The 20,057-nt window shown below is 53.6% G+C and overlaps 1 protein-coding gene across 1 annotated transcript in view; it reads left to right on the top strand.

The window, feature by feature from the left end:
• The window catches only part of LOC140680999 (uncharacterized), a 206,132-nt gene that overhangs the window by 105,121 nt on the left and 80,954 nt on the right, over positions 1-20,057 (top strand). Inside the window, exon 6 of the mRNA XM_072919905.1 lies at positions 9,114-9,710. Within this exon, the coding sequence (XP_072776006.1) occupies positions 9,114-9,710 (597 nt within the window). The remainder of the gene's footprint in view (positions 1-9,113; positions 9,711-20,057) is intronic.

Genomic DNA, 20,057 nt, shown 5'->3' with positions numbered 1-20,057 from the left:
TCTTCTGCATTCAGAGCCTTCTTATCTCTCTGTAAGGCTATTGGTGTATTCTCCTCAGCCCTGGCAACTGGACAATTTCCAACACCCCAGTACCCCATATAAACACCCATTTCTGCCCAGTTTGGCAGAACTGTCACTGCATCCCTTCAGAGGAGCTGGCAATAAAGGACATCGCTGTGGAACCACATACAGCCTTTTCCTCTCTCTGTCCCTGTGTGTCTGCCAGAGGCACTTGTGAGCACAGAGCGAAATCACCGAGAACTGAACTCACAGAGCTGAAATCACTCCAGAGGTGCTCGCTAAGTTGCCTGTGGCTGGGAGCTGAGCCGAGGGACCCAGACAGGCTGAGCCTGACAGCGCAGCGCTATCCGGACACCCACGGCAGCGGCTGCCCGGGGGTCAGATGGACCCCTGGGACCCCAGGCTGCATTAACCTGGAGTGACTGGGATCACAGAGGAACCATAAAGGAAGTTACTGGAATAATACTGGGACTATCTGGGAGTGACTGGAATCCTACTGGGAGTGACTGGAATCATACTGGGTGACTTGGAGTGACTGGGACCTTACTGGGGGCAAATGGTACTGTAATGAGAGTGACTGGGTTCATACTGGGATCATACTGGGAAGGACTGGAACCATACTGGGAGTGCCTGGAACTATTATAGGGGTGAATAGGAGCACCTGGGAACATGCTGGGATCATGCTGGGATCACACAGGGAGTGACCAGGATGATACTGGGATCACACTGAGTGTAACTGGAAGTGAGTGGGACCATACTGAGGGTGACTGGGAGCCACAGGGCCCATGCTGGGAGTGGCCTGGGGGGAGCTGGGGGAACTGGCCCAGCTGGGGCTCAGGGTTGTTCTCCCCCAGGGCTGCCCCAGGTCCTGCTGCCACCCCTGGCCCCACAGAGCTGAGGGACAGGGGACAGCTGAGGAACAGGGCACAGCCAGGGAACACAGCCTGGCTGAGGGACAATGAGCCCCAGCACTTTGGGCTGTTGCCCTTGGGCTCCCAGCACAGGCCCAGGGGCAGAATCCCCTCCAGAAACTGTTGTTTTCTTTCAGCTCTGCTCTGGAACATTCCCCAGGAGCCCCTGCAGTGGCTGCAGCCCAGCCGGGTGCCCAGGGCCACCAAAGCCGCTCCAGCAGTGCCCTCCTGCCCCGGGCAGGGCATGGAACACCCAAGGAAAGGCTCGTGCTGGGCTCAGGGCAGGGACAGGGCACTCCCCTGGTGCTGCCACGGGCACAGCAGAGCCGGCCTGGGCAAAGGATTGGGATCAATGTCCCATGGAATCCCAGCAGGGATTACTTCTCATTGCACTGCTCTCACTGGATTGGTCATCAATTCCAATCATTTCCCCATGGAATTCCCATGGCAGTGGGTTAAGGGGGAGGTCCATCCATGGAATTCTCACTTGACTGGGATGAGACTGAGATCTGGCCATGGAAATTCCATGGCAATTCCTGCATTCCCAAGTCCCCCATTCCTGAATCCTCCATTCCCATAGGAATTGCCCTTCCCTTCCCACACCCACCTTTGTGCTCCAGAGCCTCCCGACCATATCTGATGTATTTTGGGGGCCTTTCCACACAGGTGTGGCCCAGGTAATGCTTCATCTGCTCCACCATGATCCCTCTGGATTCCCAGCACCTCTGGGATATCCAGAGAGCACCGCTGGACACTGCAAAGCTCCCGAATCCCAGCAGGAAAGAGATGAAATCCCAGCCCTCATAGCCGTACTGGTGGGATCCATGGATGCTCCATTGGACAGGAGGTCACAGCTGGAAACCCCCTGCACTGTGTGGAGACCTGGGAATGAGAAGAGAACAGACCCATGGAGACATGTCCCAGCCCCAGGGAGTCCCTTGGAGCTCCCTGGATTCCCATCCCAGCCCCACAGATCCCCCCCATCCCCAGAGATCCCATCCCAGCCCCTCAGAGTCCTCCATTCCCACAGATCCCAGCCCAGCCCCGGCTCCCCCCACTGCCCCTGCTCTGGTTGTACCGGCCCCATCTCCAGGTCACTGTCAGCCACGGGCCAGTTCCTGTCCTTGAGCTGGGTCTGGCTGTCCCAATGTCCCAGCTCTGGCTATCCCAATATCCCAGCTCTGGCTACCCCAATGTCCCAGCTCTGGGTATCCCAATATCCCAGTTCTGGCTGTCCCAATATCCCAGCTCTGGCTGTCCCAATATCCCAGCTCTGGCTGTCCCAATATCCCAGCTCTGGCTGTCCCAATATCCCAGCTCTGGCTGTCCCAATATCCCAGCTCTGGCTGTCCCAATATCCCAGTTCTGGCTGTCCCAATATCCCAGTTCTGGCTGTCCCAATATCCCAGCTCTGGCTATCCCAATGTCCCAGCTCTGGCTATCCCAATATCCCAGCTCTGGCTATCCCAATGTCCCAGCTCTGGCTATCCCAATATCCCAGCTCTGGCTATCCCAATATCCCAGCTCTGGCTATCCCAATGTCCCAGCTCTGGCTATCCCAATATCCCAGCTCTGGCTATCCCAATATCCCAGCTCTGGCTATCCCAATGTCCCAGCTCTGGCTATCCCAATATCCCAGCTCTGGCTATCCCAATATCCCAGCTCTGGCTATCCCAATGTCCCAGCTCTGGCTATCCCAATATCCCAGCTCTGGTTATCCCAATATCCCAGCTCTGGCTATCCCAATATCCCAGCTCTGGCTATCCCAATATCCCAGCTCTGGCTGTCCCAATATCCCAGCTCAGCTCCCGTCCCCATCCCCGGTGTCTGTGCCTCCATCCGGCCCCGCTCGCTGCCGCAGCGCTCGCAGAGGGTCCCGTCCACGTCCCCCACAATCAAGGACTGTGGGACCCCCGGGCCGGGCTCTGACAGCACCACTTCCAGGAACTGCAGGGAGTGGAAAACTGGGGGGACATGGAGATTTGGGGGAGCTGAGGGGGCTGAGAGTTTGGGGATCCAGGGGGGTCCACAGGCCAAGGAAAAGGGGGGACATGAAGAGATGGCAGAGCTGGGAAGGAGGTTCAGGGGCTGAGAGCCAAGGAAAGGGGGTGCAGGGGCTGGGAGAGCTGGGATGGGGTGTCCAGGGAATCCTGTGCCCAGGAAAGGGGGTGCCAGGGCTCCTGAGTGTGAGGAAAGGAGGAGCTGGGAGCTGGGAAAGGCAGGAATGGGGGCCCAGGGGTCCCAGGTCAGGGAAAAGGGTGGGGCTGGGGGTTGGGAGAGGTGTGGGATGGGAACAGGTTGTGTTGGTGCCGGATAAGGGGGTGCAAAGGGGTCTCAGTGCCGGGCAAAGGGGTAAAAGGGTGTCTTGGTTCTCAGGAATGAAGGTGCAGGGGGGTCTCACGGTCACGGAATTGGGGGATCAGGGATGGAGAGGTAGAAGGGAGTTCCAGGGGTCCTTGAGCCCAGGAAAGGGGAGTCCAGGGTTTCCCAAAAAGGGATACCAGGGTGGGGACACCCGGGGTGTTTGGGAAGTTCAGAGGATCTCTGGTTTTGCACAAAGGTGGGGCTGGGGGCTGGGAAAGGCAGGAATGGGGGTCCAAGGTGTTCCAAGGCGTTCCAGGATCAGGCACACGGGAAATCTAGAGGCTGGGAGCAGGGAAAAGGGGAGCAGAGGGCCCTGATGTCCGGAAATGGGGGATTCAGGGGGGTCCCTGTGCAGGATAAGGGGAGCAGGGGGTGTCCCGGTGCCGGCAATGGCGATTCAGGGTCCCGGTGCCGGGGTCCCACTCCCCCCTCGCCCGCCAGGAGCGCCCCCAGCCCCAGCGCTGGAGCCACTGCGCTGCCCCTCCTCACTCCCAGTATGATCCCAGTATGATCCCAGTAGGATCAGCCACCCAGGAGCTGCTCCCAGTATGATCCCAGTACAGCCCAGTCACTCCTGGCATCCCCCCACCCCTCTCTGCGTTCCGACCTGTCCCGGCTCCATCCCCGCCCCTCCCGCGGCTGCGGGGAGGAGGAGGAGGAGGGAGGAAGAGGCGGAGCGGCAGCGGGAGCAGCAGGAGGAGCGGGGAGGATGAACCGCGGGGCTCCGGCTCCGCCTGAACTCGCAGCACCCCGGGAGCGTCGCCCCCATCCCGCAGGTGCCCGGGGAGGGGGAGCTCGCCCCAAATATCCCGGGGCTCCCTGGGTTTGGGGTCTTGGGGGGGATGTTTGGAGCTGGCGGGGCTCCAAGGCCGAGCCGCAGCTGCCCTCGGGGGGACATCGGGGGTCCCCGGGAGGTGTTTTTGGGGGGTCCCGGTGCGGGTGGCGGCAGAGCCCCGGCGGGGCCGGGGGGATGCGGGTCCCCCCGCGGTGCGGGTTGGGCTTCCCGGCCGGGCCCTCCGAGCTCTGCCGGGGCCGCGTGGGGACCGCGCGGGAGCGGCGGGAGCGGCGGGGGGACCCCGGATTTGGGGAGCCCCGGGAGAGCCGCGGCTTCCCTGGGCGGGAGCGCAGAGAGAGGAGAGCCCCAGGAGCCCCAGCGGGGACCCCGAGAGGGGGGACCCCTGGCAGTGCCGGCACCCGGCAATGGGGGTGCTGGGGCTGGAGGGGCGGCATGGCCGGGAAAGGGGTTCGGGGGTACCGGGGCCGCCAGGGGCTGCTCCCAGCAGGTGCCCAGTTCCTACCCCTGTGTGCTTCCAGTTTCCTGGGCACTCCCAGGATGAGCCCAGTCAGTCCCAGTATCACCCTGGTCACTTCCCCTCACTCCCTGCAGGATCCCTGTTTCTCCCAGTATGAGCCCAGTCACTCTCAGTCATTCCCCATTATGACGCTATTTGCCCCCAGCAAGTCCCAGTTGCTCCCACTTTTCTCCAGTGTGTTCCCACTTCTCCCAGTTGCTCCTAGTATAGTCCCAGTCACTCCCAGTATGATCCCAATATGAGTCCAGTATGATCCCAGTCTCCCCCAGCAGGGCCCCAGTCACTCACACTTGCCCCCAGCATGGTCCCAGTTGCCCCCAGCACATTCCCAGTGGCTCCCAGTGTGGTCCCAGTCACCACATGCATGTTCTCAGGTACTCCCAGTACATCCCAGTTGCCTGGAACATTCCCAGAGTCTTTGCCAGGCACTCCCAGTTACCTCAGCATGGTTCAGCTGCCCCCAGTTTTATCCCAGTCACTGCCAGTACATCCCAGTTGTCACCTGCATGACTCCTGTCATTCCCAGTTGCTCCCAGTTGCTCTCAGTGTGTGTGCATTTGGCTCCCAGCATGGGCCTGGCAGCTCCCAGTAACCCCCAGTCAGGGTCCCTTGGCACCCACTGTAATCCCAGTATGATCCCAGTCACTCCCAGTATGATGCCAGTGCCCCCCAGTGTGATCCCAGCTGCTCCCTGTCAATGCCAACATGACCCCAGTAACCACCAGTATGATCCCTATGACTCCCAGTCTCTCCCAGTATATCCCAGTCACTCCCAGCATACTCCCAGTCCCTCCCACTTCCTCCCAGTTACTTTCAGCATGATTCCAGTTGCTCACAGCCACTCCCAGTCAATCCCAGTATGATTCCTGTCACCCTCCATGGACCTGGCTCCTCCCAGTCTCACCCAGCATGGACCCGGCTGCTCCCACTGTGATCCCAGTATGATCCCAGTTGCTGCCAGAATAGTTGCAGTTTTTCCCAGTTCCTCCCAGTATGATCCCAGGTGTCCCTAGAATAGTCCCAGTCCCTCTCAGCATGGTCCCACTCACTCTCAGCTGTCCCCAGCATGGTCCCAGCTGTTCCCAGTGTGGTTCCAGTCCCCCCAGTATGGTCACAGACACTCCCAGTATATTCCAGTTGGCCCAGTAAGGTTCTGGTGACCTCAGAATGATCGCAGTCTTTCCCAGTTACTCCCAGTTGCTTCCAGCATGATCCCAGTTTCTGGCAGTTGCCCAAAGTGTGGTCCCAGTCGCTCCCAGTATGAACCCAGTTTCCCCATTTGTGGTCTCAGTCCCCTCAGCACGGTTCCAGTACCTTCCAGTTGGTCCCAGTTGCTTCCAATGTGTCCAGATTTTCCTCCCAACATGGGCCCAGTAGCTCCCAGTGACCCCCAGCCAGGATCCATTCACACCTGCTGGAATCCCAGTGGCTCCCAGGATGGTCCCAGCTGCACCCAGTCCCCCCCAGTATGGTTCCAGTCACTCCCAGTATGATTCCAGCCCTGCCCAGAATGACTCCCTGTCACCTCCAGCATGGTTCCAGTCACAGCCAGCACACTTCCAGTCATTCCCAGTATGATGCCAGCCAGTTCCAGTAGGATCCCAGTAGGAATCCAGCATGGGCACAGCTGCTCCCATTGTCATCCACTGTGGTTCCAGTTGTTCCCATTTACCCCCACTGTGGTTTCAGTCTCTCCCAGTGTATCCCAGTTGCTCCCACCATGTTCCCAGTCACTCCAGTTGTCCTCAATTGCTTCCAGCCTGATCCCAGTTGCTCCAAGTAAGATCCAGTAGGATCCCAGTTGCCCCCAGCATGCTTTCAGTTGCTTCCTGTTCTCCCCAGTGTGATCCCAGTTGCCCCCAGTTGTCCCTTGTATCAACCCCATCACTCCCCATATGATCCCAGTTGCTCCCAGCATGGTCCCAGTCATGCCCAGTTGTCCCTGGTGTAGACCCACTCACTTCCACTCGCTCTCAGTTCTCCCCAGCATGGTCCCCGTTGTTCCCAGTGTGTTCCCAGTCACCCCAGTAAGGTTACAGACATCCCCAGTAAATCCCAGTTGCCTTCAGCATCTCTGTGGTCATTCCCAGACACTCCCAGTGATCCCAGGAAGGTGCTTGTTATCCCAGTATGATCTCAGTCATGCCCAGTATGTCCCAGTTGTCTCCAGCCTGCATCCAGTCATTCCCAATTCCTCCAGTTTGCTTGCAGCATGATCCCAGTTTTTCTCAGTTGCTCCCAGTAGCCCAAAGTGGGATCCCAGTTGCTCCCTTTCATCACCAGTATGAGCCCAGTAACCTCCAGTATGATCCTTGTCACATGCCAGCACTCCCAGTATGGTCCCAGTATAATCCCAGTAACTTCCAATCACCACAGTATGGTCCCAGTTGACTCCAGCTACATCAACCCAGTCAATCCCAGTATGATGCCATTTGCTCCCAGAGTGCTCCAAGTTGCTCCCAGTCACCCCCAGTACAGGGATGCTGTGCATGGTGTGTTCCCAGTCACTCTCAGACACTCCCAGTATTAGTCCAGTCCCTCCCAGTATGATCCAGAGATGACGCCAGTGTGCTCCCAGTCAGTGCCAATATGAACCAGTTGTGCTCCACATGGTTCCAGTTGCCCCTTTCACCCTCCCAGTCCCTCCCAGTCTCTCACAGTGTCCCCCCGTTCCTTCCAGCACATTCCCACTCACTCCCAGTTCCTTCCAGCGCGATTCCATTTGCTCACAACCACTCCCAGTCAGCCTCAGGGTCGTGGCACTCACTGCCAGTATGATCCCAGTCACCTCCAGTATGATCCCAGTATAAGCCCAGTCATTTCCAGTCATCCCCAGCAGGCACCCAGTGACTCCCAGTTCCTCCCAGTTGCTCCTAGTATGATCCCAGTTGCTCACAGCTGCTCCCAGTCACTCCCAGTATATCCCATTTGCCCCCAGCGTGGTCTCAGTTGCCCCCTGTAGGCTCCTACTCTATGCCAGTATGATCCCAGTACGATCCCAGTCTCCCTCGGGGTGACTGCAGTCTGCCCTGGCATGGGCCCAGCTGCTCCCAGTATGATTCCAGTACAATCTCAGTACAAAGCAGTCCTTCCCAGTGCTGCCACTCCTGGCATCCCCCAGCCCTCTGTGTTCCCCCCTCCTGATCTCCTGAGAGGAGCCCCAAGGGCCGGCAGTGCCCAGGCAGGGTCCCCAGGCAGCCCCAGTTTGGATGTGCAGCCCCCAGTTTCCCCAGTTTGCCTCTCCTTTGGCCCGGGCCGGGTTCCCCCCGGGAACAGCGGCTGGGAGCAGCCGAGAGCCCCGCGCTGCCCATCCCGACCTGTCCCGGCTCCATCCCCGCTCCTGCCGCGGGCTGCCGGGGCTGCGGGAACGGGAACCGAGGGTGTGGCTGCTGCTGGGGGAGGAGGAGGAGGGAGGGAAGGGCAGGGATGAAGGAGGAGCGAGAGGTGGGGATGGGGAGGAGGAGGAGGAGGGGGTATGGAAGGAGAGGGATGGAACAGGAGAAAGAGGTGGGGATAACGAAGAGGAGGAGGAGGAGGAGGGGGGATGGAAGAGGAGGGGCGGCAGGAAGAGGAAGAGGAGGTTGAAAGGCGGATGGAGCAGAGCAGAGAGAAGCGCGCGGTCAGCCCTGCCTGAATTCGCAGCCCCCACCTGTGGGATCATCGCCCCCCATCCCGCAGGTGAGCGGGGAGGGGGAGCTCGGGCCAGGTCTCCTGGGGGGTGCCTGGGTTGGGTTTTTTGGGGGGATGTTTGGAGAAGGAAGAACTGCGAAGCGGAGCAGAAAAGGCCCCTTGGGGGGACTCCTTGGAGCCCCGGCAGCCCAGAGCAGGGAAGAAGGGGAGAAGGGAGCCCGGGAGCCCAAACAGCCCCGGCACCCCTGAATGGGGAGAGCCAAGAGGGGGGAGCTTTTGGGATTGCTGGGACTCCCGGCAGCCTGGGGAGGGCGGGCAGCGAAGAGAAGGGGGACCCCCAATCCAAGCGTGACCCCAGCAGCTGGGACAGGGGGGAGCCCCGAACAGCAAAGGGGAGGGAGCAGGGACGGAGAACTCCTGGGAGGCTTTTTCAGGGCTGGATCTCGGTGTTTGGGAGGTTTTTATGGAGCCCAGGTGGCCAGGGACTTCTAGGGATGGACTGGGACAGAGGGAGCTTCAAACTCAACGTGCTCATCCCTTGTTTTCCCCAAACCAGGATTTCCCATTCCCAGCCCCTGGGAGGCTACGAGGAAGAGGAAGAGCCTCTCCTTGTCCTTCCTCCCCCAGGGCAGGAGCTGAGGATGGAGAGCAGGGAGGACAAATCCCCGCGGCAGAACCTGGTGGAAGAGGCCGTTTTGAGCCGCTCCACAGCACAGGAACCCGACGGGGAGGAAAAGCCCCGGAGATCCCGCACGAGGAGGGGCTGCAAACGCAGATCGCGGGGATCTGAGGGGGAAAGACCCACCCTGGGCCGGGGAGGCGGCCGGAGATGGAACCAGAGCTCGGAGCTGGGGGTCCCTGAGCAGCTCCATGATGGGGAGAAGCCCCACAAGTGCTCGGAGTGTGGGAAGGGCTTCACGTGGAGGTCTGAGCTGATTCTGCACCAGAGGACCCACAGTGGGGAGAGGCCCTACGAGTGTGGGGAGTGTGGGAAGAGCTTCAGCCGGAGCTCCAGCCTGATCAAGCACCAGAGAATCCACACTGGGGAACGGCCCTACGAGTGTTCCAAGTGTGGGAAGAGGTTTCAGACCAGCTCCTGTCTCCTCCGGCACTATCCGGTTCACACAGAGGAGAGGCCCTTCTGCTGCCCCGACTGTGGGAAGGGATTCAGGGAAAACTCAAAACTCATCAGACATCGGCGCATCCACACCGGGGAGAGGCCCTACGAGTGTGGGGAGTGTGGGAAGAGCTTCTCACAGAGCTCCCACCTGATCATCCACCAGAGGATCCACACTGGGGAGAGGCCCTACGAGTGTTCTGAGTGTGGGAAGAGCTTCAGCCACAGCTCCAGCCTGATCCAGCACCAGAGGATCCACACTGGGGAAAGGCCCTATGAGTGTTCCAAGTGTGGGAAGGGGTTTCAGTCCAGCTCCGATCTCCTCAAGCACTATCAGATTCACACAGAGGAGAGGCCCTTCTGCTGCCCCGACTGCCGGAAGGGATTCAAGCGAAACTCCCACCTCCTCAGGCACCGGCGCATCCACTCTGGGGAGAGGCCCTACGAGTGTGGGGAGTGTGGGAAGAGATTCTCAAGGAACTCTCACTTGACCCGACACCAACGGAGGCACCGGTAAGGGAAGCCCTGCGAGTGCCCCGAGTGCGAGAAGAGCTAAACTCCATCCCCCACTGGAGGACCCACATTGAGCACAGCCCTGGTGACCCACATTCCCTGTCATCCATGTTGGGAACACACCTGGCTGCTTCTCCTTTTGTGTTGACCTTAATTTTTTTCTCTTCTCAATCTCTCTGTACTCCAAAAGCCAAGAGGGATGGATGTTTAACCTTAAAACCACTCACATCCCACTGAAAACAGCTGAATTTTAACCCACAGAGCCTCAATCCCACCTCAAATTGTTTGTTCCCACCTCAAAAAAAAACTAATCCCACACCAAACTCACTCGAATCCACAGCTGCCAGGGTGAGATGGGTTTGGGAGGAGACGGGAGAAGTGGGATTCCAACTTGGAGCGGTGGGATGGGGATTGTGTGGGGCTGGGTGGCTGGGATGTATTTGATAGCAAATAAAACTTTCAGACTTAGTGATTTCTTTGCCGTTCATCTCCAGTCCATGGCAGTTCTGTTTTTCAGGGCACCACCTTCTCAGCTGATTGTGTTTGTGTCCTCCTTTCCCTCCCACCTCTCTTTGCCTGCTCTGTTTCTCTCTCCGTGTCTCCCTTGAGCCAGGGACCTCCAAAGACCCTCCCCCAACTTAATTTCCTCAGGGACCACCAAAGATCCTTCCCTGATTTAATTGAATCCTCCTCTAATTTAATTGCCCCCTCTGCCCCCAATGACCCACCCCTGATTTTTTAATTATTTTTTTTCCCAATTATTATTTTAATTCTTAGTTCAAGAGCTGAAGTTATGGAGGCCAGCAGGGAAATGTCTCTGTAGGATTTTCCTCCACTTGGCTTTCAGCCCCTTCTCAAGAGCTTTGCCTTCGAGGGCAAATGGAATGTCTTTTCCTGGCTGGGAGCTGAAATTCCAGACCTCTGGAATGTGTGCAGGGCCATATAGACTGGGATCAACCAGAAATTGGGATCAAATATGCACTGAGATCCTGTGGTCTAGGATTAACTAAGGACTTGGATCAATTAGGGACTGGGGCCCTACAGACTGGAATGAACTGAACTGGGATCAAATACGGACAAGGATCAAATATGGACTGGGATCCTATGGACTGGTATCAACAAGGGACTCGGATAAAATAGGGACTGGGATCCTACAGACTGGGATCAAATTGGGACTGAGATCATATGGACTTGGATCAACTGGAGACTTGGATCAACTACGGACTGTGTTCAAATAGAGACTGGGGTCAGATGTGGATTGGGATCCTATGGACTGGGATCAAATATAGACTGGGATAAAATTGGGACTGGGATCAGATATGGACTGGGATCCTATGGACTGGGATCAAATATAGACTGGGATAAAATGGGGACTGAGATCAAATATGGACTGGGATCAAATATGGACTGGGATCAAATATGAACTGGGATCAACTAGGGACTGGGATCAAATATGGACTGGGATCAAATAGGGACAGGGATCAGCTAGAGATTGGGATCAAATATGGAACTGGGATCCTATGGACTGGGACAAACAGGACTGGGATTATATGGAATTGAGATCCTATGGAACAGCATAAACTTTCTAACATGACACATATAGTATTCATTGTAACACTTGCGAAAAGCCAATTTTAAGTATGTATTTGCCACAATCCCTCCTCTTATTCTTTATAAATCCTTTGGCTTGAGCATTATTTCTTATCCTCTTGCATTCTTTGGACTCTGTTGGTAATCAAATAAAACATGGGATTAAACAAAGAAGAAATATCAAAACACTTGTAACACATAAAAGGAAGAATCCTAATTTCTTCCACCATCCCATTCTCAATACATTACCCCACCTGTTAGTTTTTAACATTATTTACCCTTTGGTTGTTTTTGGACTGATACCAGGGTCATAATTTTTTTCTGATATCCTTTGTTTTTTCCAGGATGACGCCCTCATTGCCATCTATTTTCAACAATCTGTACACCCCATTCTTTAGCCAATAAATAGCGTAAAGCCAGCCTATTTTAATACACTGCAGTTATAGTTTGGCTTTGCTGACTCAGTATTAATTCCAGTGCCTGAGCAGCTTTGTTTGTTATCTCCTCTATAACTGCTTGGAGTCCTATAATGCAATGCAGTATATAATTTGGGGTTAATACAGAGCTAGACTGCTGTGCTGGTTTCACCTTTTTGTTTACTAATTGCCTTTTTACCAAATCTTGGACTATATCTCTAAGATCAAATGTAAAACAAATCCATCTCTCTCCTTTTGGACATTCCATGCCCCAAGTATTACTACTTTTCCCTAAATTCCTTGTAATCCAATATTTTTCCCCATTTTGCCTGCAGGTACTCAATTTGGGTGGGTCTGTGGCTGTTGACATGGGTGTGTGTAACAAAAAGGAACTTTGGTTCCTTTCCATGTAATACTTTCTGTAGCATTTGGGACACGATCTTGCTGGTATCTCAGAAGGGAAAAGACAAAAAATGAGAGACAGAAACAGGAATGACAGAGGTCTGGCATGGCTTATACCCCCACCTCCCCTGCCTGTGGGGTTGCTTCCCACAGCAGGTACGTGTGATCTTCTCGGTGGTGAGTACAGTGCTCAGTCCAGGCTTGCCCTCTGTTTCCCTTGTCACTCCTTTTTACTCATTTTTTTAGGCAAGTCCTTTTCAACACTCCTTAACTGTGGCTTCCCACCGTTCCTCAGGTATCTCTCACTCAACAGGCACTAATAATTCCCATCCACAAAACAAAGTTATTACTTCAGTTATTTTGGGTTCTTTCTGCGTAGGGAATTGATTCAGTACTGATACCTCTTGCAACAAGAACATAGATTTTGTGAGCTACAATGCCAATTATTCTCATAATTTAAACATTCACTTGTAACCCAGCTAGCGTGTCCAGTATTGGGATGAATCACATAAAGTATACAGAATAGTACTGATGGCAATTTCCCTTCTTTCCTGTACAAGCCACAGGCTGAGGCCAGGCTATAAGAACTCTTTGACTGAAACTCTCCCGATCCTCCTGTTTGAAGTGGCAGTGTTCCTCTGCCAAGGAGGTGTCGGAGGCGTCTCAGGGTTTATTCAGACAGGGCTTAGAACCAGTGATGCAAGCTTTGCCTTATTTCTCAGTGAGGTGTTATTCTTTGTACCTGCCTTGGATCATTTGGGTCTTCCCAAACCATTACCACCCAGTCCTGGTTGGAAGTCAATTTGGTATCACCCGGTTTAGATGTGATAGTCCATTCCTCAAGTTTCTTCACAAGTCCTTTGGTTTTGCTGGCATTAATTCACCCTCTTTCCATGGTTTGGATTGCTGCTTTAATGGTACCTGGAAAGGATTTCTTAATAACACAGTGTTAAAAGAAAAACAATACTGCATTAGCTTTTACCATTAGTTTTCTTTAAAATTTTCTGAGTTTAACTAAACTCTTTTTCTACAGCCACTTCTTCTTCTTGTACCCAGCTGTGTTAATATCTGCAGAGACCAATTCTTCTTCCTGTGAGCTATAATTAGTTAAATAAAAAAGACCAGGCCAATTTTAACATGAGATGTATCACATCTCTTGCCTTTTACTTTTTGGGTAACATTTAACTGTTTTAGTCTTACAGACTTTAAGTCTTCAGAACAAAAGCCTTCTCTTCTTAACAACAGCAATCAGAAAGAAAAAAGAAATCTTGCTTAAGACAATAAACCACTTTGTGAGAGTCACTATCTCTGCCTTGATCTTATCTCTACTGGTGGTCCTGTTCACAGCCTTGGGTTTAACTCTGTCCTTCCCCACTTCCCCCCCTCCTTGTTGTCACTCTGCCTAGCAGGAATGGGGGAGAACTTACAGATAGCTGTGGCTGAGGGGACCTTGGGGGTGTATTTCGCTCTCCCCTTCGCTCTCTTTCTCTCTCTCTCTCCCTTTCTCTCTCTTTCTCTTTCTTTTTCTCTCTTCACATTTCAGCAGCCACATTCCCATATCAGTCCACTTTCTAACATTAATCCTACATCCTGGAGAGGTGAGTCTGCCAATCACCTCTCCCCCCTTTTTCAACTTCCTTACAAAATAAATTACTTTTGTTATGCGTGTTCTGCAGGCCTGTAATTCACTGCACCCTCCACCAAGGCTACCAGCCACTCACAGCTGACAGTGCAAAAATAAAGACTTGGTTTGCTATCACAATTTTTCCATTCACAAGCTTGAAAAGGTTGCAGGAACAAAGTAAACAACAACTTACTTCCAAAGTGACCCTGCCTGCACCAAAACAAATTTAAGGCAATGCTAGTTAGTGCAATGCAATTTGCAAGGAAGCCAAGGTTTGATTTGGGAAGGCCATCTGAGGACACAGAGCATGAGTTTTACAAATCTGTATTTTGAAGAGGGAATGGACAAAATATGAATAGAGTTGAGGGCAGGGGGAGGACAGCAAGTGAGGAATTTTTCTCTGCAATACTCTCTTTTCGACTGCCAGGAAACACTCTAACACTCTCCAAGGAGATAAAGAAAAGCTCATAAAAAACAATCTACATTACATATACTACCATTCATCTACATTTACTCACTTTTATTTTTCACTAACTCTCACATACAACAAGAAGATACTTTTTACTTTCAAACAGTCTACATTACTTATCTACACCCTGAGTGCTGTTGGAATGTTAATCCCTCAACCCAGCAGGTTTGAATCCTGGATGCTCTTGGGCACTCTTATCCCTCAATCTGGCACTCCACGGGGTTCCTCTTCTTCCTAAGATCCAGTCCCAGTTTCTCTGGGAGGGATTCTCTCTTTTTTATCACTCCCTTGGTCTCTTTACTGGCCGTTTTTTACATGAAAAAGACGAAAAGCAGCATGAGAGACTACAGCAATCACTTGGCAAGTCTGGGATACCCAGCAGCTTCTGTCACACACATTCATTCCCCCCTTATCCGCCCCATCCCAACAAATACTCACCTATCCTTTGTCCTTGGGTCTTGATTCTTCGTGTACACTTTAGTCTTGGGGCTAATTACTGTGGTTTTAGGGAATGCTTTCCCTTTTCTTTGTTTTATTGTCTCCTTTTGCCCATAGATCATAACCTGTGTCTGGTCACACACCAGGGGAACAGAGCGAGGCTGCCTAAATAGGGCAGGACCCGTCTTCCTCACCCTGACTCTCCAAGGCCCCGGCAGAGAGGTGTTATAAACCATCCTTTGCTACCATAATTTTGAAAAACGCGAATCACTTGGCTGTTAAATTTTTAATAATAATAACATGGTTATTAAAATAGTAATACAATTAGAGTAATAAAAATTTAGATTAGGACAATTACAAGACAATAAAAAACAAAGAATTAAGGATGTCCAGATGCTCTGGGGCACTTAAGCCACAACAAGCATACCTTGTGAACAAAGGAATCACCCCTAAAACTACACTATTGCATATTCATATATCCTTCATGGTTATGCATACATTCTATTTAAAACAAGAAACTCTGTCTGTTATATGCCAACTGTTTCCTTTAATCCCCATGGCGTCTTCGAGTCTGAGCAAGGCCTGAAGAAATTAGATTCTTCTGACAAGAAAATCATAAATTCCTCTTCTTTGGAAGATTTGGGTGTTCTGTGATGGTTATGTCAAAGCGAGTATGTCATTCCTTAAAAGAAAACCCAGATACATAGTTTCTATTTTAACTACTAAAGCTTCAATTTAACTACACAACTACATTTACAGTACTATTAAAATGTTAATACAGCACTACTATTCAAACCAACATATGTGCATTTTTCACCTTGGGCGTCTGGTGGAGTATCCCCGGAAAGTGCCCATCTCTGCAGGGAGCCACGTTTTTATAATTGTAAATTAGGTCTTTCTTTCTCTGTCATCTGTGGTTTCCAGTCTTTCCCGGCTGGGTCTTCAGGTCTTTTAAAACTTTAAGAATCTTTTTCTACTAAAACAACTGACCGCGTGTATATTTTACATAATCACGAATTATTCCACAATTTATATTACAATGGGGCTGCACAGATTCCCCTGCAGGTCCGTGGGGATGCAGAGATCCCCCTGCAGCCCCTGGAGGAGCCAGGCTGGAGCTCGGCGATGCCTGAGAGGAGGCTGTGACCCCGTGGGCAGAGGGGCCCCGCTGGAGCAGCCTGGCCTGGCAGGACCGAGCCCGTGGCACAGTGACCCACGCTGCAGCACTTGGAGGGGCTGTGCCCCAGGGGATGGACTCGGCTCGGAGAAGTTCCTGGAGAAGTCTCGGCTGGGAGAGAGCGCAGGGTGCAGCAGGGAACGACTCCTGTCCGTGAGCAGAGGGAGAAGCCGCGGGGGATGAGCTGAGCACGGCCCCATTCCCTGTCTCCTGCCCTGCCGGGGGAGGAGGTGCAGCTGGGAGCAGGGAGGCGTGGGGAAAGCTGCAGTTAAGGCTCTGCACTGACTTCTCCTCATCCTGCTCTGAGTCTTTGGAGTTTTCTGCCAGAAATCTCTCCCCTCCCCCGCTCACCCACAGGGCTTTGGGTAGGTTTGCCTTTTTGGGGGAAATCAAAGCGAAGCACCGATGCACTAATGAGGGGCAGGAGAAGGGAGGCTCCCGGGCTTCCCGCAGAGGCGGAGGCACGGAAGGCGCAGGGCCGGGAAAGCCGTGGCGGGAGGTGCGGAGAAGTTTGTTTGTGTGGGCAGCTCAATCCCGCCTCGGGCCCGGGCCCGTCCCGGGGCTGTTGCTCATCTCCGGCTTTGCCCTCACGCAGCGCGGGGGGCCCTGAGAGCGCGGGGCGAGTCTGGGCCGTGCGCAGAGCCCGCCCCCAGCTCGCTGCCATTGGCCGCTGGTGCCGTCAGTCGTGGTTGCGGCGCGCTGATTGGTGGGAGCGGGGCGCAGCACGGCCCCGGCGGCGGGCTGAGGGCGGCCGTGGGCGGGCAGCGGCGCCATTGGCGCCAGGAGCGTCTGTGCGGGCCCGGGAGCGGCGGCAGCGGCCGGAGCGCGGTGAGGCGGCGTCGGCGGAGCTCGGAGGCGGCCCCGGCGCAGGTGGGAGCCGCGCTGGGTTCTGCGGGGGCTCGGGGCTGGCTGCGGGCGGAGGGGGCGGCAGGGGGCTGCGGCGGGTCGGTGGTGCCGTGTCCGGCCCGTGCTGGCCCCGGGCTGAGGGCGCGGCGGGAGCGGCTGCCCGCGGTCTCCTTCCCGCCGGGGCCTGGGCAGGAGCCGCTGCCGGAGAAGCGCTGGCTCGGCCCGGCTGCTGTGGGTAGGACAGAGGGGGCTGCCCCGCGGCCGGGAGCGTGCGGGGAAATTCCCCTCGCCGGAGGTTTCTGTGGCCGGAGGAGAGCGAGGAGTCCTGTAAAAGGGACTTTATTGCCGAGCAGGGGGAGAGGCCGTGGGGCATTTGCCGTGCGCTCTCTGCCGTGGTTGTAGTCCGCAGCCTCCTTTTTATCCTCATTTTCCCGGCCGCATCTCCCTCTGCCTTTGCCCACGGGCTGAGGCCCTTGGAAGGTTCAGACTTCCCGATGCGCCTGCTGCCTGTCCTCGTTAATATGCACCCTCCTTTTGTATACCAGCCGATATTCATGGCTCTGTAAGTCTTTTTTTCTTCTCCTCGAAGTTCAGGAATTTAGCGGGACTTTGAGAAATTGTGTGGCTCAATTTGTGAAATTTATTGGAACTGATGGTTTCCCCCATAGCTTCCTTATCTACAAGTGCCTGGCCCTATCTACAGGCAGATTCACTCCTCAACTCTGTTTTGTTCTTCCCGGGTCCTCTTTAGTTTTGGGATTATTCTCGGTGCCCTCATTCCCTGTCCTTTTGTAGCTGTTTGTGGATCAGGAGGCCTGGCTGCCACCTGCATCCCCTGGCTCAGCTGCTGGATGAGCTGCACTGCCAAGGTGTGGAGCATGGTAAAAAGATGAGAGTTGCTGCGGTACAGAAGAGGAGAAGCAGCATTCGTTTAACCCCTGGTGTGCCGGGGAGCCACGGAAGCGTGTCCCATTCCCATCCTTTCTGTGTTTGGACCAATACATAAACTGCTCTCCTTTTTCCTTTGTTATCTTTTTCAGCACTTTTGCCTTGTCATCTCTTTACCCACAGCAGTTTGAGCCATTTGGTTTGGCACAAACTCCCTTTTTTTCTGCTCACAGATAATCTGATCTCATCCCCTGGTGAAATGTTGTGTTCCTCTTTCAGTGGATTGGTCAGCAGGAAGGTCAGGAGCTGGAGCTGTCTGGTTGGTTCTTCTTTTGAGGACAGCTTTTAATCTAATGATGCCATTGAAATGATAAATGGGTTCTCTGCCTCCTGATATGAATTGGTTTGGGTTCCCAGGGGCTGGTCTGTGGTGTTGTAGGATTTGTTCTGGTGGCCCTTCATCTTTTCCCCATTTCTGGGTGCTCCCTGCAGCCGGGGCTGCATCAATTGGCCGCATTTTTCTAATTACATCATCAAATACTTGAATTCCAACTAATTTCCCTGAACTTGTTCTAGCAAAAGCCCCAGTGCTCTGATACACCCTGTACAGCACAGACAGTGGCAGAAGATGTTGGAGTGGGCAGGGGGATTACCCCCCCTTATTTTAGTGAAGTTTTCACAACATTCTCCATTTGCTGTTTCCCTTTGCAGCCTCAGCCATTTCTGTTTCAGAGTCAGATCCTCACCATGGGCTCTGCATTCAGCCGTGCAGATTCCATCTGTGCCAGCAGGCAGAGCTTGGGGTGAGGGGCAGAGGGAATCAGCCAATTCCTGCCCCAGGCCAGAAGAGCCAGGTACATTGTCCCAACTCTGCCCCAGCAATGTTAATTTGCATTTCTAAAGCTCCTCTCCTGGGTGCCTGGAATGCAGCTTCTCTTCCAGAGCAGCTTCAGCAGCCTCACATGTGCCCCCCCCAACCTGCTGCTTTTTCTTTTTTTTTTTCTTTCAAATCTTCTATTTATTTTCTTTTCCTTCAAATGTTCTATTTATGAGTTAAAGGGTCACCTTTAAATCTCTTCTAGCTTCACAAAATGTTGCCTTAAGGTGAACGTCGAAAAACCCAGACCAAAATTTTTCTATCTCTAAGAGCCACACACAAACATACCCAAAAAATTTCGAAGTCAATTAAATTTTTTCTCCTTCTCCTCTAAGTAAAAACTCATTCTCTCATCCCTTACCCAAACCTAACTGGCAATACAGAAGTAGGAGTAATTTAAAAATAGTCTAATGCTCTAAACTTAGCACTGAAACTGCAGGAAAAAGAAAAACTCCAACAATATGTTTATTGTTAGAGTCAAGGCATTCCTTGATTCTGGCCAGGATGTGCAACAGAAATCATTCCATCCCCACAAAGCCCGGGTGTGCAGAGAAAATCGTTCCATGACAACTAAAGTATCAGTAAAATATATTGGAGTATATAATAAATAAAATACTATCGGAGTAAAAGCTCTGTGGCTTTTACTAGATTTTTCCCAAACTTGATACAGTCAGAACAAGTCTAAATCCACTGGTTTAATGTTCCAAAGTTTCAAGTTGTGCAGTTTTTAGTATTTGGTTTCCTATTGGACCCGGATTTCTTTGCTTCTGCTGTTAATGAGGTGGGAAGTGCTGATTTCCTTCTCAGCCTTTTGCAGACCAGGTGTCTGCAGCCCTGGCAGTGTCTGGGGTAGGTGTTGGTTGCTGTTTGCTGCTGGGGTTGATGTTTTGCTGCTGGGCGTTATCTTTGTGGGTATCTTTTGGGCCATTCCCAGTGTGTTGAGGTGTTAAACTCATCTCCATTGAGTGGTGTAACATCCCTTAACAAAACCTTGAACATTTCTTTCCCCAGGGCCAAGGCAAAGCAAGCCTGAGTAGAGAAATCAAAGGTTAACAATGTTAAAGTCTATGAGCTGGTGTATTTTCCATCAATGCCATGGCAGGCAGGGCAGTGTGTGAGTGTGAGTGAGAGCCAGAGTGGAATTGTGCCGTGCTCTTGCCCAGCAGCTGTGGCAGGGCAGGCCCAGAGAGCGCTGAAGCTGCAGCAGTGGCAGCAAGGGCTGTCCCCGGTGCTGGAGCTGCCAAAGGAGGGTGGCCAGGCCGAGGATTTCAGCAGAGGATGTGTGGGCAGGCCCAGGGCCTTGCCCCGCTGTGGAGCCCTGGCTGCTGCTGCGCTGCCTTCAGTGCAGCTCAGTGGGGGCCTCCCATCCTCCTGCTGCAGGCGGGAAGTGCAAATCTCCGGGGCTGCAGAGACCTGGAGCCGAGGCTGAGGGATCCCCCCGTGCTCAGCTGTGCTGGCGGC

Source organism: Taeniopygia guttata, chromosome 30 (genome assembly GCF_048771995.1).
Source record: "Taeniopygia guttata chromosome 30, bTaeGut7.mat, whole genome shotgun sequence".
Classification (NCBI taxonomy): domain Eukaryota; kingdom Metazoa; phylum Chordata; class Aves; order Passeriformes; family Estrildidae; genus Taeniopygia; species Taeniopygia guttata.
This window is presented reverse-complemented; position numbering and strand designations above follow the sequence as displayed.